The sequence below is a fragment of the Scomber scombrus genome, chromosome 20 (genome assembly GCF_963691925.1).
Source record: "Scomber scombrus chromosome 20, fScoSco1.1, whole genome shotgun sequence".
NCBI lineage: Eukaryota > Metazoa > Chordata > Actinopteri > Scombriformes > Scombridae > Scomber > Scomber scombrus.
The window spans coordinates 11544202-11566325 of record NC_084989.1 but is presented as its reverse complement, the minus strand read 5'-3'; the positions used below and the strand labels follow the sequence as shown (position 1 = coordinate 11566325).

Genomic DNA, 22124 nt, shown 5'->3' with positions numbered 1-22124 from the left:
TAAGTGGCTTTAATTTGTTGTACTTTGAGATTTTTTTGTTTTCATCTTTTTGCACAAACTGCTAAGTCCCACAGGCCCTAACATTGGCCTGTTTGGCCCAACAGAAGAGCATATTTAAGGGGCACAGGGGAGGCATATGAGAACTTAAGAAGCCTGAAGCTTGGATTTAAAATCCTCCTGGATTAAGGGAAACAGTGTTTTCGTGGCATGGCAGCAGATCACGGCGAGCTGCTGGCTGAGATGTCCACCATTGGGCGTCTGAGTGCCACTGAGCGCCTGAAGCACGCCCAGAAGCGAAGGGCGCAGCAGCTGAAGGCTTGGGCACAGATGGAGAAGGACACCGCACGAGGATCAAAGGCCAAAGCAGATAAGAAGAAGGGGCGGACCATAAGAGTGAAGTTCCCCAATGCTGTCACCCTGCTAGATGCAGCTGCACGCAACGATGTGGATGAGGGTTGGTAGAGACATGCTTATAGTGGACACATACATGCACACATTCACAAAAGATGAGTTATAGAGCCTCAGATTTGATGTGTTTTAAATTAAGTTAAATAAGTTAAATAATACAATTAAGAGCATCCAAAGTTCAACCCTAGACTAATCCAGGGCCTTCCTACCTAAACCAATCAAAATCCCCTAACATGTGAAAGCAGCCGTACTCTTTAACATCAGGGGATATTGTGACCTCTGCATTTCCCCTTTTTGTTTTGTATTAGACGTAAAGTTTCCCGAGACAGAAGCACTTCTCAGTCAGTGGCATGGTGCTCTGTGAAAGACACAATTCAAAGGAAGCTATTCATGCATAATTTATTGTTGATACGTCACACTGTAATTGTAAAAGGACAAGACTTTTGTTTTCACAGGGTGAAGGCTAATTATAGGGGCAGATATTTTAAGTCCATTGTAAAGTTACACACAGACCCACTGAATGGGATCATTTTCTTGTATCTATTTAAGGAAACCGATTTCTGCCACGTGTTGTAATGTTTATGTGGAAAAGACAGTCATAATCCTGTGTGTGTCTGTGTATGTTTATGTTTCTTCTAGTGAGGGAGCTGTTAAACAATGGTATCAGCCCAGATCTGGTCAACGAGGATGGACTGACAGCCCTCCATCAGGTACGCACATACAAAGAGTGGTGAAGAGGACATGATCCCTTGTCGGCCTCCCATGTTAAAACCTGCAACGTACAACCAAGCCAATTATTAATCATTTTCATAAATTCCCAGAATTTCACTCACTGCATGCCAAAAAAACAGGATCAGTTTGAAAATGCACACTCAAATTTCCACCTCTGGTAATATGCAAAATATGGGTGTGAAACAAAATAACTCACATCATCAAAACAAATTCCACAGGTAATCCACATACTACAGATACACTCCAGTCAGCATGTATGCCATTTAAGTGTCTTCCATGTACACGTACACAGGTTCCCATTCCTGCACAGGCTTATATAAGCAGCCTTGCAATAGATGGGATCTACACAGTTATACACTAACAGTTTGGGACTACCCTTAACAAGTCACCTTTTGTGTAGTGTGTGTGTGTGTGTGTGTGTTTATATTGTATGCGGTCACAGCTTTGAGCTCGCTACACGCTGTTTGCCTTTATTTTGTCTAACTCTTAACTTATCTTTAGTCTATTTACATGAACACACTGATTCATTCCCACAGTTTTATTTAGAGGGTCAGAATTTGGAAGAAGTAAGGGCAGCTTGCACAAGCCTGCATTCCTTCACTGAACTGTTTTAGAGTGAATACATCGTAAGATTCCCGTGTTTTATGTGACGAGACCTTGAGACCCGCAAACCTAAAACGACCTTGCATCCTCAATATTCCACATGGGCTCTTTTTTCCACCATTCATGCTCTCTGTGTTTTGTATTTGGGTTTATAAGTTAGCAACACAAACACACGGCTATAAACTCATCAAAGTAGTACTTGTGAACACAGAGAACACTTTATAGAAGTTGACTCTGCTCTTCCCCTTGGAAAACTTGGTGTTTACACAGCAAAGGGCTGGGCTACGCATGCAGTTTTTTTTTCTATTACATGATTATTTTTGGCCACTAACCCACTGTAGTGGCCATAAATAATCATGCATGGTTTTATCCATTTCTCTAAATGCTTGTTTACCTGCAGTGTACTTTCTGTGTTTGTCTATTCCTCTAATGTGTTGTGTGTATACTTTTCTTCACATGTTTATAAATCTACATTTTCATGCATATCTACATCTGTTTCTGTCTTGCCAGTGCTGCATTGATGACTTTGTGGAGATAGTTCAGTGCCTGCTGGACGCTGGCGCCTGTGTGAACGCCAGTGACAGTGAACTGTGGACACCACTGCACGCTGCTGCCACCTGTGGACACACCGGACTGGTGCAGCTCCTGATTCAGGCGTGAGTTTAAACCATGAATTTCATAACTTTACTGTCACATGCAAGTTTGTTTCGTGCTGTCATAGCTCTAATAACATCATAGTGTAGAAATTCATAAGCTGATATTCAGATAAATGTTGCTTCATCCTTTCATTCAAGGAAAATGCATATTATTCTCTAGGTCTGAGAGCGGTTTCGGCGAGAGTGTCTAGTTTACATAGACAATGCAAATGTGGCTGAAGCTTGACTCTCTACTCTTTACTTTGCAATTGTACATGTTCTTGTTAGGGAGTGTCACTGTTTTGTACTCTAATCCAATTGTATATGGGTGTGTGCGTGCTTCTGCTTGTGTTTGTGTGTTTGTATGGACAATTCTAGTGGGGCTAACCTGATAGCTGTCAATGCGGATGGTAACATGCCCTATGACCTCTGTGAGGACGAGGCCACCCTTGAGCTGCTGGAGATGGTTATGGCTGAGCAGGGTCAGTGAGTTGAGTCAAATGGAAACAATCACTCATTTTATAGCATTTTTTATAGCATTTTTGGAAAGTTATGCAATCTTTCTTTCATAACGTGAAGCAGTGTTTAATAGAGTACAGACAGAACAATTGTGCATGAAGGAACATTTTATTTTAGGAAAAATAAAATCTCCAACATCCTTCTTTCACACTTTAAATCAGGTGGCAAAGATGACCAGTCACAAACTAAAATTTTAACAAAATGGCAGTTATACACTCAAACTATTATTAACTGTATGTTTTTCTACCCTTGGTCCTGTGTGTGTGTGTGTGTGTGTGTGTGTGTGTGTGTGTGTGTGTGTGTGTGTGTGTGTGTGTGTGTGTGTGTGTGTGTGTGTGTGTGTGTGTGTGTGTGTGTGTGTGTGTGTGTGTGTGTGTGTGTGTGTGTGTGTGTGTGTGTTTGTGTAGGGATAACTCAGGACCGTATAGATGAATGCCGAGGGGCTAAAGAGATAGGCATGCTGGCTGACATCCAGGCTCTGGTTCAGAGTGGAGTGGACTTAAACACTCAGGATAATAATGGAGCAACACTGGTGAGAAAGAGAAGCATGTAGATAAAAACTTAGGAGAAGGAAAACAAAACAAATAAAGTTCTTTTTTTTTGGAAATTGCATTACACCCACTTGTCTTTCTAAATATCAACTTTAGTCCTTTTAAACCTGCCAAAACTTTTTTTTGTTGAATTTTTCTTCCAGCTCCATATAGCATCTGCTAACGGCTATGTGTCTGTGGCAGAGCTGCTGCTAGAGCACAGGGCAAAGGTGGAGGTGAAGGATTGTGATGGCTGGACGCCACTACACGCTGCCTCCTGCTGGGGACAAGTAAGTGCTGCAGTCACATCAAAAAATAAAAACATCATCCTTCTTAAGTCGGCAGTTAACATCGTTTATATTTGTTTCATAGATCCCAATGGTGGAACTGCTGGTGGCACACGGAGCCAGTCTAAACACAAAGTCTGTCCTGGAGGAGACACCGCTGGGTAGGAACTCAAAGCATTTTTGGTGTTTTACTCTATTTCAACAAAGCAGAATACATTTTACATAGCAGCAGCCTCTGATCCAGAACCACTTCTTGTTAGCCTCTTTCCTTTTATACCTCAAAATGTCTTAACTTTTGCACTGTGGCCTTTTCAGATGTGTGTATGGATGAGGAGGTCAGAGCCAAACTGATGGACCTGAAGCACAAACACGATGCCATCATGAAGAGCCAGGACCGGCAGAAGGGCACACTGCAAAGACGAGCGTCCAGTACTGGAAGCAGAGGGTAAGAGGGGATATCAGGTCTGATACTGAGAGCTTAAGGGAGTAAAAAGTGCACATAACATTGGATCAGTTTAGTGCTTTACTGTTCCCCGCTTCCTCATTTGTCCAGTAAAGTGGTGCGTCGCGTCAGTGTGAACGAACGCTCCAGTCTGTACCGGCGGGAGCACCACAAAGAGGCCATGGTGTGGCAGGAGCGCGGCCGACAGCCAGAACCACAGGACGATGATGAGGACAGACAAACGAACAATGAGCTAAACCAGCATGCCACCATGGTGAGTAAGCACCGATTAAAACTTTTTTTTAAGATTTTTTTTTTTTTTTGGGGCCAGTGGACTTGCGGATCAAGTGGCAAGACATAGAAGATTAGTCAAGATTAAAGCCATCAAACAAACAAACAAACAAACAATTTGATGCGTTTTTACAAATAAATGCTTTTGAAAATATTTAACCAAGAGAAAGCTGACACCTATGAGGGAGATATCAACCTGAAAACAGCAGCAAGAAAAAGAGTGAAGTGTGAATTCAGATATTGCTCTTGTTTAAATTAAGATAATGTCTTGAGTTGAAGCTGATTTAAAAAAAAAAAAAAGGCAAAGGCTATTTGCACCCCTGGTGCAATTAAAAGTGGATACTATTTGTACCCTGGTATATATAGCAAAGTGTTCTATTTGCACCCGTCTTGGTGCAAATATCAATGTATACTATTTGAAAAAATGTCAGTTGTGGCGTGTGAACGTGAGCAGCTTGAAATGCGTGTCTTTGCATGTATTTGGTATCCATGGCAACCATAGACTTGTCTGTCAAGATTTGATTTCCATCATATAACAAACTGAAGGTTGTAAATTCAGGTATTTTCGGGTTGTATGCATTTACTTAACAAAGTTATGAAAATGCAGCAGAGTTTTTCCGCTAAAAACATTATCAATAACTGCTGCTGCAAAGACTCGAAACTTTGTCTCCTGCACTAATGACGGACACGCTACCCATTACACCACCGCTTCGGTCCTTTGTAGTGCTGTGACAGCCCAATATGTTTGCTAATACGGAAGATAGATATTGCCGACAAATAATTTCTAACTGCATTCACGGAGGAAAGATTATGAAAATATAATACAACTTTCCCGCCAGAAATGAAAATAATAATAAAACAAACATTAGAGATGAAACCTTTCTAAATTTGCCCTTTTCTGTTGGCGTGGAAGATGAATATTCTCCCTGTTTTCACATTGTTATACGTATAGGGTGCAACTAGCTCAGCTGTGTGGCCGAGGCTATTTGTACCAGGGGTGCAAATAGACACTCCGTTAAAAAAACATGTTTTATTGAATGTTCTTGTGTTTCAGGCTGCTGGGAGTGCAGCCACGTCTCGTGTAGAGGAAATAGAGACTCCAGACAGGAAAATCATGTCCAGCCTCGGGAATGGAGGGACCTCTGTTTCTCTGGTCTCCTCTGTGCCTGGAGAGCTGTGGAGCAGTGGGGGTCCTCGCAGCGCATCCTACCAGCTCAGTCCTGCATCTGGAGCGGGGTTAGCATCTGGGTCTGCAGAGGGCGATGGGTCAAACAGTATGACTCGAGAGAAATCCCACCAAACGCTGGCTGACCTGAAACGCCAGCGGGCAGCTGCCAAGCTCAACAAGTACCCAGCACCTCAACCACCTTTGCCCTCTCCCGTAGAGGAGGAGCCTGTTTTAGAAGCCGAGGTGGCGACTCCTCAGGTCCAGAGGGAGCTCCAAGGGACAGTTAGCACAGAGCAGGTAGCCTCCCCCAGCCAGGTGTACTTCACCCCAGCCAGCGGAGATCCTCCACTACTGAAACTTATAGCCCCTGAAGAGGAACAGTCAAACAACAAGGACCCTTGCTGTGGACTCATGTAGAAAGCCGCACACACACACACATGCACACACACACACACACACACACACACACACACACACAACCCCACACACACACTGCCTATAGAGTACAGAAGTGGGGCATGTTACACTCCAAAGTGGCAAAAACATTTCAAAACAGATACTTTTTGTTCCCAATTTAAGGCCTAATCCCGATGAGGGTTTGATCTGCACTGCATTTCGGAGATCTTTTTGTTCCCCTTGTTTATCTTTTTTAAACAATCTGATACATTTTTTACACAACGGTCCCAGCATTCCCACTTGCTGCCTCTTATTTAGAGGCTGCATGATCTAATGATGGTCAAATGTCCATCTAGTGACTGAGAGGAGAACTACAGGTCCCAGTGTCTGCTGTACTCAGTCTCTACAGTCATTAGTTTACATCCATTACTTCACTACTCAAATAGACTGATGTTTCATTGAAATGCCTTAGAATCATATGGAAGTTGAATTATATATTTAAAGCTGAATGAAATTAACTTGCATCTCAAGATTTATTTTAAATTAAGAATGAGTGAATGAGGTTTAAGTCCTTTTTTTTGTGTAGAGAATGACTGGTTTGAAGGTGAATCTATTCATACATATACTCACATTTATTACAAGTAAAATATTTTTATGGTTGGCAGATTGCTCAGTTATGATAGTTTCAGTATGCAGTACAGCTACTCTGAATTAATAATGAATTGACATTTAGACAAAGTAAACAAGGAAAGTTTCCTTGCTTTTTTTTTTTGACTGAAAATGTACTGAATTGTTTGCTTTCGTCACTTTTACAATGCACAAAATGCCTACATGTCAATATCTGAAAAGGTGCAATTTGTAAATTGTGTTTTTCTTGAAAACAATGTGAGTTAATTTATAATTAAATCCACAGATAATTTACTCAGCCCATCATTATCACTTCTAGATTTCTATTTTGATGTCAGTATTTGTATTTTTCTACCCTCTGAATGAAATCACATTATTTATTCTATCTGATGCTGAATGTGGCTCATGGTGTACAGATCTTGTACCATTTTTTTGAAAGATAAATATAATTCTGTAAAGAACTACAATAGGTTTGAGGGCAAGACATTTTTTGACGAGAACTATCAAAGAGATGATATATAGTTTTATTGTCAAACTAGTAAACTTGTCATATGATTTATCAAAGGTTGGTGCCTTTTTTAAGTGGCAGATATAATTTAGGTTTGCAATGCTTGCACAAAGTCCCATGTGTAAATTTGGTGAGCAGTGGGATAAAATGATCAGACGTGGACTCCAGCTGTCAATGCACTTGATTTCTTTACTGCATTTTCAGCTTTGTAAGTGATTTTTTTCTGAGCCCTGTTTAGACCAAACAAAACATAAAGAACTTTGTTTTCAGAAATGATTTTTGTATTTTTTTTAAAGCCAGTGATCTTATTTAATGGATGTGGACATTGTGACTGGTTATGTTTTTGATCTTTTTTTTTTGAAGGAAGGAAGGAAGGAATAAGATAAACATGTTTGAAATGAATCATCATATTGCAACTTCATTTTTTGAGGCTTTTTTTGTATGTTTTACATTTGAGTTCAAACAAATAAGACATGTTGGAAGCCAGTTCAGAGTCAAGTGATGGCGTCATGGTTAAAGAAGGGGCGTGATCATGATGTTAACCTCCTGTTCCTGGCTTGTTTACTTGTTTACCTAAAGTTGAAGATGCCTTCCCCTAGTGGTAAAATGTAGCAGTTGCATTTTCTCCATCTTACATCATGCGCTCACTCACTTTGAACACATCTTGTATATCACAGTCTCCTGATCCAGCTGCCACTGCAGCACATAATACACATAATATAAACTCCACTACACTTAAGATGAACTAGCGAAGTATTTTGTTGTCGCCTGCTGATTGTGACAATGCAAGTTGAAGCATAACTTTACATTTAACAACTTCTTGTAGCATGTTTTTCACTCACAATAATTCCAGCCCTACCTCTGTCTACTTGCATCCCAAACATGCATCAACACATAGATCTTAACCCTTTATGGGATATGTATGTGGCCTTGGCAACAGTTGTGCATTGGGTGTGTTTAAAAATGGAAGTCCAGACATGTTTTGACTGTGAGCCAAGGCTACTGAGCCTCAAGTCGGACCTGTATATTTTCAAATCCTCTCATTTGAGCCATTTTAGAAGTATTATCAACCATTTTATGTTGATCCGTCGTTTAAAATTAGATATACATAGGCTAAGTGGAACAGACTGTCTTGCGATGCTGCCAAAATATGCACAGCGTGACACACAAACGTCACCCAGGCGTCACATGTGTGTATGTGAACCGTTTTAGTTTGGGATATCGAATGTCTTGCTCATGTCCTCTCCAATACATCTGGGAGGTTTCACTGTCTCACACTCTACTTCTCATACACAAGATTTGCATTTCTGCATATCAATGAAATCATGCTCTCTTATTATCTTATCTCTACATTCTTTACTCAATAGCTGTATCCTCAGAAGCAATGTGATCATGTTGTTCTCTTTGCTGTTCCCAGATAAAGGTTAAACATTGCTTTTAGGTCAGAAAATGGTGTGACTACAGCTTACTGTAGCACCTTGTCATGTAATGTTTTTCTTAGTTTAATAAGACCTAAGAGGTGCTGTGAACCATGTAACAGGATGGGAAATGCTGAGATTCAAGATTTCAAGGATCATTTATTTGCTAAGTATAGAAATACAAGGAATTTGCCTTGGTTCAGCTTTCAGAAAATGCCATTTGTATTCAGTAAAAAGTCTAATAAATAACATAACAGACACTGTTATGCTGGGGGTTGTGGTTAAAGTGGCAGGTGCAAGGGGAAATAGCAGCATGTTGGTAGGCTGAGGGGGTGGTTAGGTTAAGGAGTTAATGTGTTTTATGGCACAGGGGGGGGAAAGTGTTCTCGTGCCTGGCCTGTGATTCACTGTCGATCTCTGGCTTCACGCCCAAACTGTTTGATTCATAATCTTAAACACAAAGGTCAGCCTACAGGAAACAGCATTTCAAAACAGTCACAACACTTGCTATACCGCGGTGTGACCAACAGTCTATTTTTGTCAACTGAATCTTATTAATATTGTGGCAAAATGAAGAAAAATGGACACTAACATATGCAATTTAAGGGTCTTTCTGGAAATTCTTCTTCTTCCTAATGCAGGGTACATGATACGTTCAAGGATCCCTGTCACCACATGCAACCCCAAGACTCATGCACCAAAGCAATGCAGAGGTCTGTTGTAAGATAGATACTCTTATCTGACAGTGACAGTGCCCTCAGTGTAAAAGTCCTCAACGTTCGTGTTTATGAGAGGTTCATTACTAAAGACAACTTGAAAACCCAAAACAACATGTAAGTATCATGGGTCAAAACAGCAGTCCTTACAGTACCTAAATACCTAAAAGTGTTTATTTCTACTTCATTCTTTTAGTCCACTTCAAATAATAAGAAATATTGTACTTTTTATTCCATTATTATTTATTATATGACCACTATAACTAATTGTTACTTTAGATATTAAACTTTTTTATCCAAAATATATGATTATTTTATGAAATTAGTCTCATTAAAAACTCCAGAATCTATGAATATGCAAATATATTTTCTTTTCAGAAATGTAACTGCTGGACACAAGACGTCTACTACTTCACTGTATAGTCTATTTTCAGTGTTTGTGCTCTGGTTTTTACATTTAACTTGTGTAAGTTGCATACAGACTGGTAATGGCTACCACGCTATTTGTGATGTCACAAATCATGCTCACAGGACCACCACAGGAAAATTTCCACTTTTGACAAATTAATGTGAAAACAGCTTGATGTATGTATGAAACACATACATCATTTTGCACAGCGAAGCTCAAACATCCAACTGTAGGAAGAAGAAAAAAACACCTTATAATGGATTAAAGCTACAGTATGACAGTTTTGTCTCCCCTTCTGGTAGTGAGAGTAATTACAAAAACATTTAACACGTCCTTCTGTCATAGACTCTGCAGTAGCCTACTCTGTCAACCCCACAAAATGACTCGATATCAGAATTTGATCCCTTCAGTCCAATAACATTTGGAATGTCTAGTCTAGTCTTGGAAAGTCTAGAAGAGCTGCACGATTAAATCATATAATCCTTATTCAAGTTAGCAGAGGGCTAAGTTAGCAGGCTATGTTCATGTGCCTGCTCTGCCCATAGCATGTCATAGAGCATGCGCTATATGCATTTATGTGACCAGCGTGGGAATATCAAACCCAACACCGCATTAAAAACTCTGTATACTGTGAAATACAGAGATTCACTGATTATGCCAATTCTTTCACATTTTCCCATCACAGTAATGGGCATAATCAGCATTGTGTGAACTCATTTGGCAAGGGCTTGAATGTAACAAATATTTGTTCACATGTTCTGTACTGCAGGTTTAAACCAGTATGTACAATGTGCAACGGGTCAATCGCAGTGACAAATCCAAGAATTATCATCAGACTCAGTTAATTGTATTGGTTTTGATGGCCAAATGTTTTCAGCACAGCTTGATTCATTCCCACCAGTGTTTTCAGTGACAAAGCTGCAATAAACCTGACTGCACAAAAGACTATATGTAAACTGGTTAACATAATGGAGCATTTAAGGAACCACATATTTCCCTCAGGAATTGGTGGATATCTAAAAGGTGAGTGAATATTTTACATATATTACATATGTGTTGTTGCACTCTTAACTTAGGTGAAGTTATGAACGGCTAGTTATGGTATCACCGTTCATACAGACATATGTTAAGGATTCCGATTGCTTTTATTTTTAAAGTCGCCCTCCACTCTAAAATATTTTTTCTTACTTGTTCCTCCAAGTGGATGTTTGAGCGTCACCGTGCACAATGATGCATGTGCAGAGGCTGTTTTCACATTCATCTGCTGAAAGTGGAAAGTTTATACTGAGCTCATTGAAAATGCAATTTGAAGGGGTGGGGAGCGTGATTTGTGACATCACAAATAGTTTGCAAGTCAGTTCTAGTCCGTTATTCAGATTACATAAGTGTGAACTAGACACTGGAAGCCTCCAGTGCACAAACACTGATAATGGGCTTCACAGTGAAGTAGTGATTTAAGGAACCAAATATTTCCCTCAGGAGTTGGTGGATACCTAAACGGTGAGTGAATATTTTACATTCACAAGCTTTCAAACTCTAGGTTTAGGCTAATGTGTTTTTAATGTGGCAGTATTGTGTTGTTGTTGTTGCATTGGTACTTTGACTTGCACTAATGATTGAAGGTTGCATCTGAAACTATAAAGTGTTTCAAGAGTTTAAAGTGTTAAGTTTTTGTTTTTTTTTCCACGTCCTTGCGCGTGAAGAGCACTTGAAATGTCGGTCTTTTCTCCGACAGCACTTGAAGGGGTCATCTGGCAGGCTGAGAGCCGGTGAAGAAATCCAGCCAACCGCGTGCAGGGACGGGTGAAGGCGTGTCGCTCGGGTGGGAATATGAACCGATATGAACACCGTGAGACTCAACTGTCAGTTTTAGAACTCAGAGAAGCTGGAGGAGACGAAAACACACCCGAAGTGACTTTCTACTGAAGAAGATAACTGGTAGCTAACAGACGACACACTTTACCAGCTCATGTACGTTTTTCAGCTACAGTTTGGCGCCCGCTCTTTATATTCCTCACTCTCCTCCATGTTTCTGTCCGCAGTGAGACGATGTCCCAGCAGGCGGTGAACGGGGTCCCGTACAGGGGGAAGGTGCTGACTGTGGACAGCATGAACCCCAATGTGAAGCGGGTCGAGTACGCGGTTCGTGGTCCCATAGTCCAGCGGGCGGTGCAGATAGAGAAGGAGCTGAAAGAGGTAAAAGACAAGTGTTTGTTTTTTTGTTTTTTTGTTTTTTTTGGGGGGGGGTTGTAACAGTAACACGCGCACGGCACAGTGCACGCGGACCGGAGTAAAACTAATGCACGTGGAAAAACAGAAAAACAAATATGAAAAAAAGCTAATGTTAGATATGTGTTGTTGCACTCTTAATGGAGTTCGGTAAAGTTATGAAAGGCTGTTACATGTTATCACCATTCATACAGACATATTTGAAGGATTCCGATTGTTTTTATTCTTAAAGTCGCTCTCCACTCTAAAATATGTTTTCATTCTTGTTCCGTCACCGTGCACAATGATGCATGTGCAGAGGCTGATTTGTGACATCGCAAACAGTTTGCAAGTTAGTTCTAGTCCGGTATTCAGATTACATAAGTGTGAAGTAGACACTGGCCTCCAGTGCACAAACACTGATAATGGGCTTCACAGTGAAGTAGTGAACACCTTCTGTCCAGCAGGAAAATATTATCACCAGCCACTTCATTAGGTACAAGTTGTGCAATCTAATGTAATCCAGTACAACAGCTCTGCCATAAATGCAACTTTTTTGAAGTTTAAACATTTAAAATTTTTGTTGAGATTATCTAAAAAGTGATAATTCTACTTTTTGTTTATTACTGAGGTCCTAGTATGTGATGATGGTGTAGTAGGGTGCATTATATTGAATGGTGTTCCTAATATTTTGTCCACTCCAGTAATGGGGGGCAAAATATTAGGAACACCAGTCAATATATAATGCTCCCCTGTACGCCACCGCCACTTAGTATTCCTGACAATGCAGTATATTGCACAGGTGTACCTAATAAAGAGGCCTGTGAGTGTTATTTATTCTGCATGTTTTGTAATGAGAGAAAGAGCAGATGTAATTTTTTAGGATTTTTACAAGATAATTACACTTTTTTTGTGGAAAAACTGTATCGGACACCTATTATAATTTTTATATACATCTTAAAACATGTCTGCAGGGTATCTTTAAGGATAAAAGAGGATGTATAGTAAATACAAAACTAAAGTTGTGATGACTGAATGAGCCACACAGCTGTTGAAATTCCCTTAACAGCTGGAATTTAAAGTCAGATTGCAGACAGATACTGCTTCCTGTAAAGTGGTAATGTTGTGATTTCTTTCTAACACATTTTGGAAATTCCTTTTTAAGAAAGAAAGCCCTTTAGCTTAGTAAGTATTGAAAGTGCTTCTGACACGCAACTGCTGTGAACAATGAACCAAAAAAGTTATTTCCCCGCTCTGTTTCCTTGAGATACAATAGAGAAGTATGATGCTTGCCTTGGACAGTTTTTTGCTGACTGGCAGAGAGATGGAGGCAAGACATAGACAGTAGGTCAGCTTTTTAAAAGTCCCTGCATGACTGTTATGATCTGCTAATACACTTCCATGCAAAACAACTCGTGTTACATTCTCTTGTGGTAATATTGATCCACTTTGCTTTCCTAAGGAAGGGCAAGCAGGTTGAACAGGCTTCAGCCATCTTTTAAAAGCTGTAATGCAACCCTCTTTGCAGTTATGTCCTCTTCACGTGACACGGTAATGAGGGGGGGCAGTCATAGATGGCTCTGAGTACATTTCACTCTCTCCTCTAGCCTGAGGTGTCTGCAGGATCTAGAGTAAAGGATGTGTATATCTTGGAGTTATTACATAAGAAGTACAGAGTACATTCTCTGTCCTCTTTTGTCTCTCGTCTCTTGTGTTTGACTACGTCCCTCCTCCCCACGGGGGAAAGAGTTCATTGGACTAATCCGCAGCTGTGAGGCCCAGTAGCGTCACAGGCCTTTCTCTTGCAAGCAGCTCCATTTCTGCTGAAAGTGATTCTTGGTAGTGCACTTGTTTTTTCTCCGCTTATATAAGGAAAACCAAAAAGAAACCAAATGCTCCATGTTTTACTAGAATAACTTAAATGATTTGTTGCAATAACATTGTAACCTTTTTTTTAATTTGGGAATTAAACAGGTTTATGTTACAAAGGTCAGAAATTTTCAGCATTAGTCCACAAAAATGTATTCAGGATATGCTAATAGTGTGTCAACTAACAGTGAAAAAAAGTGTTTTTCCTGAGAAAACACAAGAATACTAGATAACTAAAACTTTTTTTTACATGTTTGGTTTTCTCATTAACGTTTACACCACTGCTTACAACAGTTGAATGACAGAAATATAAAATTCTGGAGTTTTCTGAGAGGTCAGGAGGGTTTTGCGTTGTTGCGGTTGCTTAGTGGTCTGGGCGATTGCTTCCTGTCAGTTCTGTGACTGGAACACTTTTACTGACAGCTCAGCAGATTTTATGCAAGTGTGTGTGTGTGTGTTTGTGCATGTGTGCACTCATGTGCTGATGACCCTTATAAATCCTTACCCAGACATCTGGCATGACAGTGCCTGTACTGCAGTAAGCTAATTCGGGGCTTGGACCTCAGCCGCTGACAAGTTTGCATTGTCTGTGACAGTGTAGTGGTGACAATAGAGCAGGAGAATAAAAAAAGTCTAGTCACAGAAATATCATATTACAGTACATTCTTTGTTATTTTTCTATATTTCTTCCATTCCCTGTGATTGGGATCTGTTTCTTCAGAATTAATTGGGAGAGTTAGTTTTACCTCAGGTAGCATCTTGATAGACATAATATTAAGTTGGTGAAATCACATGAGCAAAGCAGCAATGGTTGTTTTTCAATTTGCATCAGTTTCAGCCTGAATTAGCGCTGATTACTCCAGCATGGCAGAATGCTGTTAGACGGATGACCGTTTCAGATTAAATCATAAGACTAAAGTTAAACATTAATTCTGGACGGTTTTCAGTTCCAACTCTATTCAGCCTGAGTAGCCACAGGGTTTCCTGGCCTGGTTCATAAGTCCGGGCTGTGTAATCAGTGCCTGGTGCTGACTGAGCAGGAGAACTTTAGGCTGAGCAGGGAACCGGCTGGCTCCTCTTTAACCCGGAGAACAGCAGCCTCTTTGTTGCTTGAGGTCAAGCTGGGAAGTAGACTAAAACTGAAACGTGATGCTTTCGGTTATTTAGATTTCTAACAAGGTCGAATCGGACTTCACGCTAACTCAAAGAACCCTGCAGGCCTTGCTCTTGTTGTCAGGGAAGTAAGCAGTAATGAAAATATTGGCTTAGGCAAAAGGAAAGTTCTCCCTTTGCCCTGGGAGGTGTTTGGACTGGTATTTTATCATATGGAACATGCTGAATCATGAATGATCATGTAAACAGCATATATAAACTATATTGCATTGTATTCTGGCAATCCTGGTTAACCGGACAAGCATTGGGGTGAACTTGGAAAGCAAACCAACCATGCTTTATTGGTTTGAGCTTTGTCTAGCGTTCTCTCCTCTCCAGAAAGATATGAAAAACAAGATTAGCACATTTCGAGTGATATGTTCTGATTACTGGCTGGCCTGAGTAACTGTTACAACTATTTTCTGCTTATATATGGCGGGAAATGTCTTTAATTAGATTTAAATGTAAATGACTACAGTTCTGTGTTAGTGAGAACACCTAAGTCTTTAATGTCAAGATGACTGTTGAGCCTTCAGGAGGTGTAACTCAACAAAAATGAATTGTTTGCTAACTGCCTACACTGGCCCACCCTCAAAAACCTGAGGCAGCTTCAGTCATCACATTACAACACAACACAACAGAAAGTTCATAAGATTTCTTTAGTAATCAGAAACATCTAGTATGTGTTTAATGAACAGAGACACAATCACAAGGCTCCCGCCAAACATTATTTGCAGCGTCTGTACCTGAACTGCAAATTAAACGCATATTTGGATGATCTTAGTTTCCTCACACTGCGAGTGAAGTGTTCTCCACATACAGCTAGAACAGCAGCTGGCTTGCAGTAGAACAATGTCACAACCTCAGTTTTATCAGATAGTGTATCTTCTTTGAGAATAATTAATGACGACTGTTTAAATTGATGATGCCATAAAAACAAAACAACTCCTTTTTATGATTACTGTAATATCTCTTAAAACCATGTAGGTTAGTAGGCCCTGACATGAAGTAACAGGGGTCATCAATTGTCACATTATGTCATATGATAAACAGGAACAGGTACAGCACATTGTTAGGATCAAACAGACATGCAGGCACTAAACCAGAGCTCTACGAGATCTAATTAGGTTTGAGATAAATACGAAGGATTTGCTTATTCAATGGAGATCAATAGTGAGTGGATAGAAGGAGCAAATGGTTTAGATGGGGAGAGGAATAAAATGAAAAAGGCTCAAGCTCGTCATGTGATTAAATCAACAGTTGTTGACTAGTTTCCCCCAACCGCAAACAGTGACGGTTTGTGTCTCAGTGAGCCCCAGCAGGGTTGTCCCTGTTCGGACCGGCACTTCCTGCTCCACAGGCCCTGTGCCAGCCAGACTCTGTGCCAGGGTCTTTGTAAAACCAGAAGGGTGCTAATGAGAGAAGATGCATGTGTGGGTGTTGAGGGGACCAAAGGGTATGTCTGTGAGATGCATACAAGTGGCTCTGATTTGATTTGCATGCTGAACCATCAGGCGGGGACAATTAGAGGGGTGGGAGCTGTGATGTAGTTGGTCCTCTGGTTCTCTGTTTGCCTTGTGGAAATGACAAAACTTGAGAACATGCATTAGTCAATTTATGGGAATATATATTCATACTATACATATATACATCCGCACTTCCCCAAATTATTTAATAACAACAATGTTTATGAAGCCACAGAACAAGAGAGCGAAAGACACCTAAGCTTTGGCACCGAAGAGAAATGTCTTTAGTTTTATAAGCTTGTTGCTAAACTCGTGTTTTACCATCCTTACTTATATTACTTACATGTTCAGACACATTCTGTTTGTCTCTTGTTCGTTGAAGAGCTGTCACCACATGTAACAAGGAATGATTTAATGAACACAAAGTCACCGTGTTCTCGCTTTCTTTTAAACAAACCTCTACACCTCTCCCTTAATGCATGCTCAAACACTTATGTGGCTTTCTTCTGAGGGATTCCTACATTTGTGGGTTTGTTTTATCTTTCCAGGGAGTCAAGAAGCCTTTCACAGAAGTCATCAAGGCTAACATAGGTGACGCCCATGCCATGGGTCAGAAGCCCATCACATTCCTCAGACAGGTTGGACTGCTTTGTAGAGCTTTGCCTCAAGCTTGTGCTAAATAACTCATAATTATAGGTGCATATGTAACACATATACTGCACATGTCATGCCTGTTACTGTTTGCTACTTTGTGATTGAAAAAAAAAAAAAAGTTTTCTCTCAGGTCTTGGCTCTGTGTTCCTACCCCGAACTCCTGGAGGACAACAAGTTTCCAGAGGATGCCAAGAAAAGAGCGAAGCGTATTTTGGAGGCCTGTGGAGGCCACAGCATAGGTCAGACAACTCCCCCTCACTCCACCAACCAAGTTTACACCCTCAACACCCTACACACACGTCACCAGCACTACCCACTAGCACCATTTGTCTTTTCATTAATAATTTCTCTGGGTCGTCTACACTGAATAAACACAGCTCTAACAGGCCAGCGTTGATATCAAAGTTCATTTTTATGTGTTCAAGGGGCCTACAGTGCTAGCCAGGGTATCGAATGTATCCGTCAGGATGTGGCGCGCTACATCGAGAAGAGAGATGGTGGAATCTCCTCCAACCCTGACAACATCTATCTCTCCACCGGGGCCAGTGATGCCATTGTGGTATGGGTTACACCTCTTATTCTGTCTTTTCTAGTTAAAGTGCTGACATACTGTAGACTAGACTTCCCAAAACTGTCTAGGTAGGTTTTTTGAGTTGATATGTTGCCTCAATCGAGCACAGTTAACAAGCTTTTGGTATGATTGGCCCATGAAACGGTTCTTTATTTAACTTCTGTTAATTATATACTCAGCAGTCATACTTTGTAAATCTGTGACTTTATCCCTGCCACAGACCTTTGTCACTGTCAATATAGCTTTGACCAGTTTTGTGTAACCTAACCAGGCTACTGAATGACGTCGATTACAGCACTACAAGATATGTGTCCCATTACTGTTGCCTGCAATGATAAACTTTGACATTTTAGCCCAGTGTGTGTGTAGGTGTGTTTGGTTAGTCTGCTATCATAAAGTAGAAAAGTTGTGCACTCTGTGTGACCACTTCTTACATTTTGCCAAATATGTCAGTCTAGATTTATGCAACTGCCTCGTCATACATCAGTGTCAAACAGGCCTGATTAGTTGTACATCTACATTCCTTATTAATTACTGTCACCGCTGTTGTGACACTGACATCTCCAAATTGAGTGTCTCCTCAACTTGCCTCCTTCCTTCTTTTTTCCCTTTTCCTTTTTCCTTTCACCCATTTCTCCCATCTCCTCCTCATCCCAGACCATGCTGAAGTTGCTTGTGTGCGGCGAGGGTCGCACTCGTACAGGAGTGATGATCTCCATCCCCCAGTACCCTCTGTACTCAGCCGCACTGGCAGACCTGGGGGCCGTACAGATCAATTACTACCTGGACGAGGACAAGTGTTGGAGTATGGATGTTGCAGAGCTCAGGAGATCCCTGAATGCAGCGAGGCAGCACTGCAATCCCCGCGCCCTTTGCATCATCAACCCTGGAAACCCCACTGGTATGTGTGGTGTTCGTAGTGTCCATAAGATATGAAACAATAGCTGGAAATGTTTTATTCCAGACCTCGGTAGCTTTTTTCCCCCTCTGTCAGTACATATCTCCACTAATCATCAAACCTTGTTTGTCTTGTGTGACAGGTCAGGTCCAGAGCAGACAGTGCATCGAGGATGTGATCCGATTCGCTAAAGAGGAGAATCTCTTCCTTATGGCTGATGAAGTAATTTACCAATGTCATTTCCTTGATTCAGATTTTTGTGTCTGTCTTCAAAAGTCTCACCAAGATAGGGTTTATTACAAGGCTGCTGTATTGGATTGAATTTTATTACACATGGTAAATGATAAACTAGTTTGTTATTCAGGCAGTCACAGTCCCTGTATTTTTATGGCTAATGATCAAAGTGTAGTTATTTGTTTATGAACAATGATGTTATTCGGCCTTCTGTACTGTATTTAAGGTGTTTTCTCTTTATAGGTCTACCAGGATAATGTGTACGCAGAGGGCTGTAAGTTTCACTCCTTTAAGAAGGTGCTGTTTGAGATGGGACCAGAGTACTCCAGTACAGTGGAAATGGCTTCCTTCCACTCCACCTCCAAATGCTATATGGGAGAGTGAGTAGCTGGACACACACACACACACACACACACACATGAAGACCTGTGTGTAAAACTTCTACTGACTGTGCTGCTATCGCTAATGTGTACATATCCTGCATTACAAGTCTTCTTAGTATTTGACATTTTCTGCTCCTCTGTTTGCTTTTGCAGGTGTGGATTCCGTGGAGGCTACATGGAGGTGATTAACATGGACCCTGACGTGAAGGCCCAACTCACCAAACTAGTATCGGTGCGTCTGTGCCCCCCTGTCCCTGGACAGGCTCTCCTCGACCTGGTGGTTAACCCCCCGCAGCCTGATGAGCCCTCCTACACCACATTCATGAAGGTCTGAAAAACACACAAAGCACCCTAGCTAATACACGTGTTGGCAAATGCTCAAAGTGTATGCAAACACAAAGTTTACGCATGCAAATACTCGTAAACACTACAGCATATAATCCATGCACACAAAGCCTGTATTGAGTGGGCTAAAGTTGAAAGTCCTCACATAAGTACACTGAATTATCTGCTCTTGACTTGTGTTATGTTTAGTTTTCTAAATGTACATCATTTAGAGATGATGATTTTTGTGTCTTCTTCAAAATTAGAAAACAGGTTTGAGCTTTTTAAAGAGGGTCAAATGCTGTCTTAATGGTGGCAGCCTGTGTATATTAGTCTTATAGTTAAGTTGAAACTTTGTGTGGTCCAGAATCAATTAGGTTGATGGTCATTAGTGTGTCCACAAGTCCAGCTATGTGTAGTTGTTTTACTGTGCACAACTGCACGTTCCAGCACCAACATGTAGAATCATCAGTTAATGCTTATAATTTCCCAAGTAAACGTGTCCATTTTTGTGACTGACTTGAAAAGATAATATCATATATGATAGATACGTTTATGTGTGAGAAAACCGTATCAGTCAACCAAAGGGATTCTAAAAAACTGGAGGCCCAGTGCACCTGAAGTAGGCAGTCTGTTCCAGTTATCTTGGCAGAGATGTAGTACTTCCTCTCACCTATAGAGTGTAGGATGTTACACTACAACTACGGCATACAAAGTGCTCTGCACAGTTCAGCAGTGTTGCTGGGATGAGGTGAATGAAAGTGGTTGTAGGCTATACATTGTGATGCCAGTATTGGCCACAAGGGGGCGAAAACAAACCAAGGGCTGAATCTTCTAAATCCTGTGTCTGAACAGGATATGATAAAGCCCGCCCCATTGTAAATGCTGCTCCTAATGCAGCTGTCATGTGCACCAGTCAGTAGGTGTGGTGTTCACAAATTTACCAGAGAATATAAATAATGGAGGGCAGATAGAATTATTATTGCCAGCCTGGAAATGTTGTTAATGACAGGATGTTACAGATATAACTTGTATAGATATATTTACCATGAAGCTGGCAACCTGGTTCAAGGTACATTATATATGTATGTACTGTAACATTTATTTATCTATTAACATTTACCACTGATATTCAACTTTGTCTAGTGATGACATTTTTTGGCACCTGAATGCAGTTAGTTTTGGCTTCTGTGAGACAAGATTGATTTGAACATTTGGACATACAGTTTATAGCAGATTTGATTGCATTTCATATTTATAATTAATGTGACTTTCAACCGTAAAAAGTTTAACCATTGTTTCTCTCCAGGAGCGGACAGCAGTTTTGGAAACTTTGGCAGAGAAGGCCAGACTAACAGAACAGATGTTTAACAAAGTACCTGGCATCACCTGTAACCCTGTGCAGGGAGCCATGTACACCTTCCCCCGCATCACTCTACCTCAGAAGGCAATTGACAAGGCCAAGGTCTGCTCTAAACACACACACACTTAGGTCACTTTTGGGGACACTACATAGACGTGCATTCATTTTCATATACATACCCTAACCATTTATCCAAAAGTAAGCATTTTACCAATTAGGGACATGGCTTGTGTCCCCAATTTACTGGTATTTAGTCTGAAATTTGTCCACAAAAGTAACCTATGTCAGACAAACCTAATTTTCTCTTTTAACATTTGTATATCTCTGTGAAAGAATTGTTTGTGTAAATACAAATATGTGTGTGTCTGTTCTCAGGAGGAAGGTCAGGTCCCAGACATGTATTACTGTATGAGGTTACTGGAAGAGGAGGGCATCTGCCTGGTGCCAGGTAGTGGTTTTGGGCAAAGAGAGGGAACTTTCCATTTCAGGTTAGTACAGCAACTCGTGTACCTCACTAAAACCTGGATTTTGCTGTCATTTAGATGAAAATTATTAATACACTAAGAAAAAACAACTACTACTGGTTTTATCACACGTGAGCTTGTCATCAACCCACCTTCATCTTCCTGCTGTTACATCTCCTTCTGTCCAGGATGACCATCTTGCCACCCACTGAGAAGCTAAAGGTCGTGCTGGAGAAGATCACAGCCTTCCACCAGAAGTTCACAGAAGAGTTTTCATAATGATCCACCACCTTTCAACATCATCTCAAGAGCCAACTCATTCAGTGCCTTTGGGCAGATGAGGCAGCACATTACCCATTTCTCTCCTCAAGGCTGTTTCCACATTAGATCTGATTTTATTTTTTAAAAGATCTTTTAACTGTTTTGCATCAGTACGTTGTGTTGTGAGGACAGCTGATGGAAACATGTGCAGTCTTGTTTCCTGCTCATGTGTACGTACAGATTTACAGTGCATGATGCACTTTCCCAAAGTGTTACCCGGCCAGGTTTATAATGTTTTAAGATGTCTGAGTGCTGATTGTTGTCTTCTAGAGTTTAATATATTTCAGATGCTGCTACTGTGAGGTGCATCGCTCTCCTGCCAAGATTCAAACAGCCAAATTAGTTAACAATGAATTCAACATGTTGGCAGCTTACTTGATTAACCTAATGATGCACCGTGTTAATGAGCATTGCCTTGGCAATCCATGTATTTCAAGGCCTGTCAGAATGTAGCTATTTGTATTACTAATGTTAAAATTGTTCTTAAATGATTAAAAGTCTTTAATTTCTAACGTGTGTTCTGAAATT

At 40.7% G+C, this 22124-nt stretch overlaps 2 protein-coding genes across 2 annotated transcripts; both read left to right on the top strand.

The window, feature by feature from the left end:
- Positions 1-207: 207 nt before the first annotated feature.
- ppp1r16a (protein phosphatase 1, regulatory subunit 16A) lies at positions 208-7507 on the top strand. Its single transcript, XM_062441650.1, has 10 exons — positions 208-454; positions 1048-1118; positions 2254-2399; positions 2757-2860; positions 3305-3429; positions 3592-3717; positions 3800-3875; positions 4030-4159; positions 4268-4430; positions 5502-7507. The coding sequence occupies exons 1-10, from the start codon at positions 208-210 to the stop codon at positions 6030-6032; spliced, it is 1719 nt and encodes a 572-aa protein (XP_062297634.1). The 3' UTR covers positions 6033-7507.
- A 3976-nt stretch (positions 7508-11483) lies between these two features.
- si:ch211-217a12.1 (alanine aminotransferase 2-like) lies at positions 11484-22108 on the top strand. The gene is made up of 12 exons (XM_062441915.1): positions 11484-11627; positions 11732-11885; positions 16933-17022; positions 17169-17277; positions 17464-17597; positions 18267-18510; positions 18650-18729; positions 18985-19121; positions 19278-19452; positions 20758-20913; positions 21187-21299; positions 21464-22108. The coding sequence occupies exons 2-12, from the start codon at positions 11739-11741 to the stop codon at positions 21552-21554; spliced, it is 1476 nt and encodes a 491-aa protein (XP_062297899.1). The 5' UTR covers positions 11484-11627; positions 11732-11738; the 3' UTR covers positions 21555-22108.
- Positions 22109-22124: the final 16 nt, after the last annotated feature.